General features: G+C 40.9%; 1 protein-coding gene across 2 annotated transcripts; it reads right to left on the bottom strand.

Annotated features, from left to right (window-relative positions):
* Positions 1–1113: 1113 nt before the first annotated feature.
* Positions 1114–7371, bottom strand: mat1a (methionine adenosyltransferase 1A; the record flags this gene model as incomplete). Of its 2 annotated transcripts, XM_080481046.1 has the most annotated exons (10): positions 7015–7371; positions 5363–5440; positions 4889–5011; positions 4686–4798; positions 3806–3949; positions 3478–3603; positions 3304–3396; positions 3031–3213; positions 2810–2943; positions 1114–2419 (listed from the first exon to the last, which is right to left on the bottom strand). In XM_080481046.1, the coding sequence occupies exons 1-10, from the start codon at positions 7079–7081 to the stop codon at positions 2317–2319; spliced, it is 1164 nt and encodes a 387-aa protein (XP_080337172.1). In that variant the 5' UTR covers positions 7082–7371. The 2 variants fall into 2 exon arrangements, with proteins under 2 accessions (XP_080337172.1, XP_080337173.1); XM_080481047.1 differs by lacking the exon at positions 1114–2419 and having other exon boundaries at positions 2806–2943.
* Positions 7372–12403: the final 5032 nt, after the last annotated feature.

The raw sequence follows: 12403 nt of genomic DNA, 5'->3' as shown, positions 1-12403 counted from the left end.
TCTTGTTTTCTACTTTAATAATTACACATGCTCGTAGCCCCAGCCAAGAATGTTAAGTTCGCTGCAGTTTGAGGCCAAATCTGCTTTTGTTTTACTTCAAAAAAACGAGCTTCGGTCACTTGTTGCGGCTTCAGTTTGTCTTACCGTTCAGCCTGTACATGACTTTTTTTCCGTTAAGATTTGATGAAGCCTAAAATTCTCAGTCCAACGAAGCTGCTGCTCATGCACAAAGCGTCTTTGCTAAAACCGTGGCATTGCACTTCAGATTTTATGATACAAATCCAGCAGCATCTTCAGTCAAACTAATCAAATATAGGTTATTTTGAAGTTGTTTTTTTAAGTCGCTGCATTGCTCGCTTGACGTCTTGTGCTTTACTTCAGTTTTTATTTCTTTCTTGTTTATGGATCTGTCTGATCTTTGCACTCAGGAAAATGTTACATCACCAGCTGCACCGTTTGAGTCAAAGCAGAGGAAACTCTGCTCGCGTCTGCCTTCTCTGGTCTTTTGTTTCCACCCGTGTAAATTACTTGAGTTTTTTTTTTTTTTGTGTGTCTGTGTAGCGTAGGTTGCAACTGCTCCTGTCACAGTTTCTGTGACTGATGATCAGCCGTGATGCCATAGAATATTTTTGATTAATCAACACTTTGTTCAAGCTGCAAATAAAAGCAAGCCTTTCTGTCGTCAGTTGCTTGTGAGAATGCTTATGCTGCTCACGCACACGTGGTTAAATATCGGCAAAAAAGAAGAAAAAAAACCCATCAAGCTTACTTTTGCAATCAGTTAACCATTGGTGAGAGCATTCTCACAAACTAACCCGTAAACCTCACAACAATCTCATCTCACCCTCAGCTGAACGGCAAAATGCTCCTTGTGCCTTATGTATTCTTTTGATAATGAAAACCAAAGAGGTTTAGGCTCCTAATTCTATTTTTAAAGTCCTATGATTGTATACATATATATATGCCTTAATGTTCAATAAATAAAAATTAAAAAAGAGCTGCCTACAGTTTGATTGTGTGTGTGTGTGTGTGTGTCAGGACTGTGTTGTTGAAGGGGTCAGACATTGGTTCATAACTTTGATTGTCTTTTTTTAAATTTATTTTTTATTGTTTAATTATTTACAATGTCCAGTTTCTCTGATAATGACGTCAATAGGAGGTGACACTGATGGATAAAACCGAAGAAAAGCTCCCGTACAAAAACATCGGTGACAGTAGATAAAAGCCTGAGCTTCACACATCAACTTCATTTTCATCAAGCAGAAGTATCTAAACCCACTTTTGTTTTTTTTTTGTTTTTCTTACTTTAGATCTGGATTTAGAGTAACTTAACAATACAAGACATTTTTAAAAGGCAAATATTTGATTGCATTCATTTTCACACATTAAGGAAGAAATCGGCAAAACAAAGTCTATGATACAGACGGAGAAGACTGTAGGAAATGAGAGGAAATCAGCATAGAGCAGCACAGGCTCCGGACACTAAGAATGCTGCCATGTTAAGACATCAGTGGTCCACTAAAGGCGTCAACAGTTTGATAAAAAGAAACATCGATTCACAGTCGGGTGAAGATTAAGACTTTAAAAATATTTGAGTCACATTTACAAGCCTGCAGGTAAAATTCAAAAATAAAAGAAATACAGAGGAGACGAGGATGGAACGCAACTTCCCTCTGAGCATAAAAGTGGAGCAGATGGAAAATATGAAAAACGTAAAACTAAATGACTGTAACATAGTTTAAGACATCCCGCTGCGGTTTGATGACCTGTCCTCTTGAACAACAGCGATTGCAAGAGTGCAAACAGCTTCCTGAGGCACTTGTTACAAAATAGGACTTTTTTTCTTTTTTTTTTTTTTTTTTTTTTAAACAGTCCTAAAGAAAACGCTCTGTTCTAAAGACAAACGTAAAAAGTAGTAATTACACTGCTGAATTGTTTTTGGTAATAGCATCTTCAAAAGAAAACGAAGCACTGATGTTGTATATCACTGATTCCCAAATCAGATCTTTGATTTAATGACTGTACACACTTATAAGCACTGATAGTTGTTTTCTGATCTGGGAAGGAAAAACAAACAAAACATTAGATACTGAGATGTCCTCTTCGATGTCTCTCTTCTCACCGGGAGGACGTGTCCGTTGGTGGCTACAGCCACTCTGGAACATAATTACCTCCGTATCTCTTTAAAGCTGATTTATTCTAACTTTGGCTTTAGTTCTATCGTATTGAAAAAAAAAAGTCCTATCAGTTGGTAAAGCCCGTGAAGAGGCCTCTGGTTCAGCCTCCAGGGGGGATCAGGACAGGCAGGTGGAGTACCTAGATGACAATTTTTTTGGGAACTTCCCAACTAAACTCTGGTCGGCCAAAGTGGCCGTAAGAAGCTGTATTCTGGTAGATGGGCCTCTTCAGATTCAGTTCCCTGTGGTGGAAAAGCGACAACACGGGGTGAGGAAAGGACAGGAAACACCTCAACAGTCAAAAAAACTAGACAGATTTTGTTGTTTTTGTTGTCTTTTCATGTAGAGAACAGAGATTTATATCATAATATCAATAAGAATAAAATGACTGAAGCAAATCTTAAACACTAATCGAGTGTTAAATGGGTCTTGCCTCCATACAAAAATAGATGAACAAAATATATCTCAAAACCACCAATCTAATAAACTAGTGCCACCTGGTGGCCAAATGGAGAATAAACCAGTCGAACTGCACAGGAACTGTATTAGCGTTCAGTGATACTTCATGCAAGAATCTAATGAAACAAAATAAAGTATTAAAAAAAAATATATATATATTTATATATGTTTACCTGACGATGACTCCCGGCCGCAGATCGAAGTTCTTGTTGACGATGTGGAGCAGCTCCGACTCTGTTTTCTGAGAGGAACCGTAGGTGAACAAAGAGATGGACAGCGGCTGGGCCACTCCGATAGCATAAGACACCTGTAACGCAATAAAGAGTTTCATCCTTGGCGTGCCTCAGCCTGGTGCATGTGTTGGATGGGTTGATGGTCGAAGCTGTGCACTCACCTGAACCAGAACTCTCCTGCACAGTTTTGCTTTGACCAAAGACTTGGCCACCCAGCGAGCGGCGTAGGCAGCGGAGCGGTCCACCTTTGAGAAGTCTTTGCCGGAGAACGCGCCGCCTCCGTGAGCTCCCCACCCTCCATATGTGTCCACAATGATCTTCCTGCCTGTTACTCCAGCGTCACCCTGTCGGTTGGTTGAAAAAGAGAAGATGTTTTTCCTTTTTCTTTCTCTTAGTTTGACCACTCATTTTCTGTAATTGCACGTTAAGGTCACCTGTGGTCCGCCAATGACAAAGCGGCCGCTTGGCTGGAGGTGATAGATGGTTTTATCGTCCAAATATTTGGCAGGAACCACAGCTTTAATCACCTGAGCGGAACGATTCAGTGTTAGAACTTGATTTTCTAAACAGCGGGTCAGTCAGAGCTCAGTGCGTTCACGAGGCCGTACCTTCTCCTTTAGGACGCTCTGCTGCTCCTCCAGCGAGATGCAGTCATCGTGCTGGACGGAGATCACGATGGTGTGGATCCTTTTGGGAATCACAGCTCCGTTCTTTTGTTCGTAATGTACTGTAACCTGTCGGACGAGCAAAAATCACAAATCGGTGAGAACGCAAAAGAAAATAAAAACATTTTGGAAACTTTTTATGGACTAAAAGTTCAATTCATTTCTATTTCTTGATGTTCTAGTGACCCACATTTCCTCACCGGATGATTGATATTCTTACAAAGGCATTAGGACGCGATCGACTTGCCTGTGTTGCAGCAAACAGTCTCACCTGTGTTTTAGAGTCCGGACGCAGCCAGGGGACGACGCCGGAGCGTCTCAGTTCGGCCATCTTTGAGTTGAGCTTGTGAGCTAAGACGATGGTGAGGGGCATGCACTCCTCTGTCTCGTCTGTGGCGTAGCCGAACATCAGACCCTGCGGAGGAGACAGAGGGGGTCAGGGGTCAGGCAGGGTGCAAACTCCACAAATCATCAGGTTAAAAAAAAAATAGCTGTTAAATGTGACTATAAGTCATTTTTTTTAAAAGAGCATGATTTAAAACAGAATATAACAAAAAAGATATTTTAGTAGATATGGAAAATTCAAAGTATAAGTAGAAATACTAAGCAGTTGATCTACTCTGGACAGGTCCCCAGTTGATGTACAAGTTTGTTTTTAGTTTAAAAATGATCTTGTTACATCTTAGAGGCCATTATTTAACTTTATAACTTGCTATTTATATAATCAGAGTGCAATTGTGAGGAAACTGTCAGATTCCCTGGATATTGTTACGGATGTGAAAGAATTGACCTTTGGAGATGAGCTGCAATCATTTATGTGTGAAAGCTTCTTCCACACAACCGAAAGGCTTCGCGGGAATTTACTCAAGTACTACACTTCAGTACACACGAAAGGAAAATGCTCATTTTATTCTGTGTCGCTTGTTTCCCCATAAACTGCCTTTTGTTAACATTTTCTGGAAATAACAGTCGACGCTGTTACTTTTCTGAAGGAGAGTTTACCGGACAAATCTTTTTGTCATGTTTCAGAGAGCAGGAGATTTAGTGAGTTGATACATGATGTGTTTATCAAATACTGAGTCACACTGTCATGTTTATTTTGTTTGTCCGTGTTTAACTGGAATGACATTGCCCTGTTGCAACATACGTACCTGGTCTCCTGCTCCAATGTCCTCCTCCTGTCTGTCAACATGGACCCCCTGAGCAATGTCTGGACTCTGCTGCTCCAGAGCCACCAGCACATTACACGTCTTGTAATCGAAACCTGAACAAAGTCAACGGCAGTCAGACATCAGGCAGCGGGAGGCAGGCGAGAGATTTTCCTTCTCTCGCGTGTTAAAAACTGTTGTTTCACCTTTGTCGGAGTTGTCGTAGCCGATGTGTCTGATGGTGTCCCTCACCACTTTCTGATAGTCCACGTTGGCCCGGGACGTGATCTCGCCACAGAGCAACACCATGCCAGTCTTACACACCGTCTCTGTCAACGCCATCAACGCAACATTACACATACAGTTGTGTTAAATATCTTGTTTCAGATTCAATCTGACACCATAACTCTATTCGCTGACACTTTTCATCCTTTGGAAGCTCAAATGTTATGCCTGAAACAAGTGATAATCTCAAAATTGATGATTTATTCAAGTGAGACACTGAAGCATGCAGTGTATGTTAGTTTTAGATAAAGTACTTCACAAGTTAAAATGTCCAAAATTCGCTTCTTCGGGCCATTCATTGAATGACTAACCCTTCTCTCTCTCTCTCTCTCTCTCTCTCTCTCTCTCTCTCTCTCTCTCTCTCTCTCTCTCTATCTCTCTCCTGGTTCACTTACCACAGGCCACTTTGGCATCGGGGTCCTGCTTCAGATGTGCGTCCAGGACGGCATCACTGATCTGGTCACAGATCTTGTCTTTAGAGAAACACAAAGCAGAGACTGTGCTGTTAGAAAGTCAGAGTTACACTGAGATGAGGCTCTTGTTTGGAAAGCTGGACAACAGCTTCAGAAACTTTGGCGTCAATATGACGTTTGGTGTGATACTGCATACTGTACACACTATTTAAACATGATGACGTTACCGTGAGAATCAATGTAAACTGAGGATATATCACTGAAAGGTTGGCCATTATCGTCTCAGACAGACACTGTGTTGGACTGAGTTTGATCCACGTGGTTTTGTGTGCAGCAGCCTAACAATGGCCACAGTGTCATTCATCCCCTACTGAGGCAATGCGATGCACAGGTTACATCAGAAACAACATCTGGCTGCATTAATGCTGCGGCAACTGTTTTTACCTGTTTATCTTAATGCCTGGACAGTAAAAAGCGGCCGCTATCTGTGGGAACAGCGCAGGCCTCCGAGGTGTGTTATCAGGGATGAAAGGCGTTTTCTGCAAGGTCGCACATCTTTGTGACTGGTACATAAAATGTAAGGTTCAATACAAAAACATGGCTTCAAATTTAGACTGCCTTTCATGTAATACATGGATGAGAAATGTTTTTGGATCCACATATAAATGAGTTTACAAGTTTTTTTTCAACTGCTGAATGAGTTTAATATATCTTTAATAAATCTTCACATAAGGCCAACCTTTACATCCAAAAAAGCTGGTAATGATTGAAGAGACGAACTACCCCGCAGAGCGGCTTTACATAATACATGAATCATTATCTATGTAAATCTGCACACCTGCATTTACTACTATCGATTTAGTTCGGAGGACTTTGTGAAGTTACATATTTGTGAAGCGATAACGACACATTGACATGGGTAGGGGGGGTGGGTCTAAAGACCACGGTGGTCAGGACAGAGTGCACTTTAACGTCTGACATTGGGTTTGAGGTCAGATGGGCTGTCTTACTTGTGTGTGACGGACTTATTAACGAGTCAAACTTCTTCTCATCGACATTAAAACATTTGGTTGAAGTGCAGCGAACATAGAAGCATCACACAGCTTTCGAAGTCTCAAATGTGAGAAAATGTCTTGTGAAGCAGCTTAAATAACACAGAATTTTCATTACAGGTTGTTTTATTTGCTTTGTTCATTTAAGAAATGACAAACTTGTGTCGGCCCGTTGCTGTTTCCCATATTTGACACCTTTTTTTCTCTTCAGCATGCAACCTTACACACACACACACACACACAGCTGCCCATCAGTGAGTGTGGGGGGGTGGTAAACACATGTTGCTGTGAATGGAATACCAGCCACGCTCGGAGAGTAGTAACGCAGCACAACAAGTTATTCTGGACATGTAGTCCAACTTGTGTCAAGGTTAAACATGTGGGTGTCTTCTTCACGATAAAATAACAATACAGTCAGGATATACAATTACTATCTGAATATATTCAATTAAAACTTATTTTTTTTGAATGTTTTTGTGGAAAGACAGATGTTGAATTTCAGCTGCTGTGGAGTATTCATATATCCAGAAACATGTGACCACAGGTGAGTTCACAGGCAGTTGAAGTTGGCGGAAGACTCACCTGGATGTCCCTCTCCTACTGACTCTGAGGTGAACATGAAAGAACCATCTTCCAAAAGATCACCCATCTTGCCTACAGGTGATCTGCAAGGTTTATCTCAGTTCCCCAACCAGTGAGCAGTCCACACAGGTCTGAAGGTGGATTTATATTCCTGCTGCTTCTCTACACCAGAGAAATAAAGACCGGGAGGCCAACAGCCCTGCAGCCAATACACATGGTGCAATATATATGGCTGGGGGAACACACACACACACACACACACACACACACACACACACACACACACACACACACACACACACACACACACACACACACACACACACACACACACACACACACACACACACCCTGTGTGAATCCACGGGACAGTCCATTCCAGGGGGGAGTGGATGATGGGAGGGAATTTCAGCTCATGGAAACCGCTTGTTGTTAACCCCTTGTGTACAGCAGGAAGCCCAAGTGTGTGTTTATAGTCGCCCTTTACTTTGACAGCTATACTTCAGGGTGTGATGCTGAGTAGAGGCACGGTCGTGTAAAGATGAGGGTTTCCCCCTCCAGGTTGGTCACCCTGGAGGCAGCTGTGTCTGCGGGGTCCCAGCCATGTCAGGACCACCTATAGACACAGAGAAAGAAAGAAAGAAAGAAAGAAAGAAAGAAAGGTGGCTGTTATCACCAGCACAAATGATGCAATTGCTCCTGTTTACTTCATCTGAGCAAAATCAGCTGTGGTAGGAGGTGATTCTGACATATGAGTGCAAAACATGCAAAGCTGCATTTCTGTCAATTGACTGATCAGAGGGGAATTAACCAGCAGGTATTTTATTGACACATGAACATTGTAAAACACCTTTGAAACAAAAGTACCAAATAACTGAAATACCAAATAGCTTCATATTATGGAATAGAAGAATTTGAGGATTTTTCTGGTTTTACATTGTGAAGTGCATCACTGGAGATTAGACGTTTTAGTGGTACTTCAAGAGGGCATTACTATTTACAATTTTAATTCTGTACCTCCAGTAAATTGTAATTTCTTTTGGGGAAAAGTGATTGACTTTTGATGTTTAATCAAGTAAAGAAAAGTCATATTTATTAATAACTAATTTCCTCACAAGTTACAGCCCTTTAAAACTAATTTGAGGTCGGGGTTGTGTCTTTGACACCTTGACCATTGATGTGTAGTTGTGGGGTCTGAATTGAGGGTTGTGTGATCATGGATTTATGAAAAGTGGTATGCATATAGAAGGCCAATTGTCCTGAGAAAAATCAATGTTTCATAGCAGATCTTGCAGGCACAGTTTGTTATAGCAAAGAATCGGTCTGTCATAAAGTATCTCAAAACTGTACTTAGTTATATTTAAGGAAAATTACCCTCTGTCACTTGAAATGTTAACCTGAAAAATAACTGTATATTGATTTTATTAATAGATAAAAGAAAGAAAAAAAATCTGTATTTCAATACAACCCAATGTAATTAGTTGCTCTCGGTCACTATCAGTAATTAGGTTTGGGGCAGACAGTCACCTGTTGTCTAAATGTGCTTTTCCATCTAAGTCCCAGCCTGAGGCGCTCGTCTTTGTACACAACCGCAGAAAGTAGCGCGTCATTTCCTGCATGAAGATCAAATAATGAAGATGAGCCCTTCAGATATCTGAGAGCCTCTCAGGTGTGTTTGTGTTTTTTGCAGATAATCCGAGACAGTAAAGGACTGTTTCTGCTTACAAGCACGCACGCAGTATATATGTGTAAGAGTAAATATACACTTGTACAATCACATAGACTTTGAACCTCAACACACTGGAAAGCTCAGCCTGAAGTCACAGATATACGTGAATCTCTTTGCTGTTACCTGAACAGAGAAACATCTGATTTCAGTTGGTGTTGTGTTGGCCTCATGAGAAGAGAATTTTAACAAGCTAAATTGATGGCTTTCTTACTCATTTACAAGAGATCGGACCTGAATAATAAAAAAAATAAAAAAATTAAACAGTTTCACTCTAAATAGTTAAAGTTACAATAATTGATTGTCGATTGAAACTTGAATCCACATAGCTAAAATGAATGAGCAGAAACAATTGCAAACAAAGGCAAATATATAGGTATTATAGTTTGAATGGTTACAGTTTTGTACTAAAATAGTACAGTTAATTAGTTGAGATAGTAAACTAAAAGGAGGGATTTTCATGCCAGTGTTAGAGAGGACAATTCTCTGTGCCTCCAAATTATAGTAGATGGCCCAGAGGCCAGAGAATACTTATGTATTCTATTCTATTCTATTCTATTCTATTCTATTCTATTCTATTCTATTCTATTCAAGGCAGAGAACACATTTTTGCTGTGTATTTTTCTTGCATATGTCAATAACACATTCTTCTTTTTCCTGTTCCTCTTAACAACCAGCCATTTCTGTGATTTTCTCTTCTGGTAAATGTTTATTAATAACTAAAATGTTTTGAAAGTTGATTCCTTGATTAAAGTAACAACTTGTGAGCAGATTAAGTTAAAAGAAAAGGTTAAACAGTTGAAACATGTTAAGTAAAAGAAACCATCTCGTAGTTGGAAAAGTCAAGTCTATTGTCAAGTTTTGAAACTGCAAAGCTCCTCATTTGAAGTTTTCAGTAGAGACAGCGGTACGCAGGGACACAGAGGTCAGAGGTAGGAGATCCTTCACCAACATGAACTCGATCAAACTGGAGAAGACCTGAGAGTCCTCCCCAATGTTTACAGGGGCAGGGAGCCAGTCCAATGGCAAAGTGAGCGACCTCCGGATGATACACCACTGTTTGTTTTGGACCAACAACAGTCTGCTGGCCAGGATGAAAACACTCAAGACACCGCATTGGTAACATGTGCACACGTGAACTTTGAGAACTGTGTGGTTTTGCCTTGAAGAGCTGGTTAATGAGTGATCAGGATTTTTTTCACCCCCCCCCCCTTTAACAAGATAACTATTATCAGAGCTTCAACAACATGTCAGACTGAAGTATGAAGCAGGGACAGTGTAAATACATGAGGACGACTGAGCAAAGCTCTTAAACTGATTATAAATGAAGTCATGCTAATTAGAATTTGCATATATATCAATTACTTATTCAAAGTACATTTAAAAGGAAAAGTAAAGGTGAATGTATTAGTAAATTCCGGTTTAGGTCCATTGATGTTTTATAATACTTCATTATAGTTAGGGTGGAGGTTTTCCTGGCGCTGTCCCAGCTAGCGATGGGTGAAGGCTGGATACACCCTAAATAGGTCGCTAGCCCATCACAGGTTGAACACAGAAAGACACAATTACAATCACACTCACATCACACAGAGAAAACTGAAGCACCAGGAGAACACCCCAGGGAGAACATGCAAACTCTAAACAGAAAGGACTCCAAGCTCAACCTTGGACTTGAACAAAGGACATTCTCACTATGAGGTGAGAGTACTTTCCATTGGGTGATATTATTTTATCACATATATAAGTTGCTCCCTAGAAGCTGCACTTCATACGTTGAACTTTGCGACTGAAGTATTTATTGTTGATGATTTATTGCACTCACAAATATTTAATTTCCTTACAACAGCTCCATAACAACAAGGATGTTTTGACACAATAACAGTGGCAAAGGTTTTATAATGATGACTTGTAATAATGTCTGATTTGTCACTGCAGTATATACACATAATGATACTCATCCGTTGCATTTACACCATGTCAGCAGTCTGAATGTGCTCTACACTGTTTCTAGTCCATTCATCAAAAACATTCACAGTGGAGTGAAGTGCATTACCAGATATGAAGTGGTTACAGCTGCCACTCTTCTCTATCTGAGTTCAACAGGTAGAGTGACAAGTTGAGGAAACCTGCTCAGGAAACACTATATATAAAGTTCAAATCCCCCCGAACCTTTGTCCACACAGTCATTGGGGCCCTCAGATTATGAAAATGATAAAACAGACTTGCTTCACTGGGTTTAAATCTTCATCTTCTAGGGAAACCTCAGTGGCCACCTACCCAGTGTGGGCATTACAGTCTGTTTATGTCATGGTCAATTTATCCAATCCCAAATCATTTTCATAGAAAATCTGCGGGACAGCGTTTCCTCCTTCCACCTGATTGGCTGTGTGTAAAGTGTGTCACACCGAACCCCGGTGTCGCACAACTTAAAAGCCGGGGTCAGGGTTTCAGGGTTACGGGGCAGTTTAAGGGCGGGTCAGACTCAAACTTGACCAAACAGGTTGAGATAATGAACTGTAGCAGCGATGGGGGCCGTTAACACCTGTTTGTACTTCCTCAGGTTCAAGGACACACAGTGAAGTGCCGTCGTTTGCCTCTGTGCTAGTTCGGTTTCCAGCCAGTTCCATCTGGATGGCAGTCAGCGCAGGCAGGAACAGTTGGATCTTGAAAGACAAACGATTGATTTGGCAGCAACTCGCCTGTACTGGTTGTTATATAAGGCGCATGTCAATAAACAGTAGATACAGCAAAGTGCTCTGTCACCTGGATTATCTTACAGTGTGTTAAGCGGTATTTCTTCTTGCCAGTGTTTATCTGATTATTACAGCCTCTCAATTAAAATTCGGAACTCCAAACTTTATTCACGGGGATGTAAATGTTGTTACACCTTTGCCACACAGCAAAAATTACACTCTCGGCGTGGAGCTTGCATGTTCTCGATGTGTGGGTGACAGGGTCACTCTACATTGCCTGTGAGAGTGAGTATGGGTGTAATTGTGTGTCTTTCCGTGTGTGTCCTGGCTTCCCTTAAGTCACTCTGAATGGGATAAAGGAATATAGAAGATGGGTGTTTTCACCTGAAAACTGTGCACAACATTTTTACGTACATTTTCACAAGATAAAAAACGATTAAACTACCAGATTTCTTCTTCAGATACTGATGTTCTCTAAACAGGATACTCTATCTCTGTTGTGCATAACAAAAAAACAGGTCTAAAAGCATATATATTTTTTTCTCTCAAATGAATAGGGACAGTATTCTCTGTCCTGGTTTTACTACTGCCCATGTTGCTCTTTGATTGGCTTTACCCGCACAATGAGAATTTCACACTTTGACCAATGCCTGTGAGCAAAAACATCACTCAGGAGGTGGGGAGCAAATCCTGAGCTGTGATTGGCTGCCAACCTCTCCCACGCCCCACAGGAGCCGAGCTGGTCCAAGATAAGAGTGTTTCTGTTGTCTGCATGTATGTAACTAGAATACCAGCAAGAAAAAAAAAAAAGAAAGAAAAAAATCCCAATGACCTCACTTGAACTGCAAAAACAAGACTTTTAAACAAGACATGGTGTGAAACATTTACAAGACAGCGACTGAATGAAGCCTGTTCACCACTGATGACTGTGGAAGACCTATCACATGCTTCCCTTTCCTCACACGACATC

The sequence above is a fragment of the Lipophrys pholis genome (assembly GCF_963383615.2).
Source record: "Lipophrys pholis genome assembly, chromosome: 15".
Taxonomy (NCBI): Eukaryota; Metazoa; Chordata; class Actinopteri; order Blenniiformes; family Blenniidae; genus Lipophrys; species Lipophrys pholis.
The sequence above is the reverse complement of the archived record's forward strand: the minus strand, read 5'-3'. Positions and strand labels throughout refer to the sequence as shown.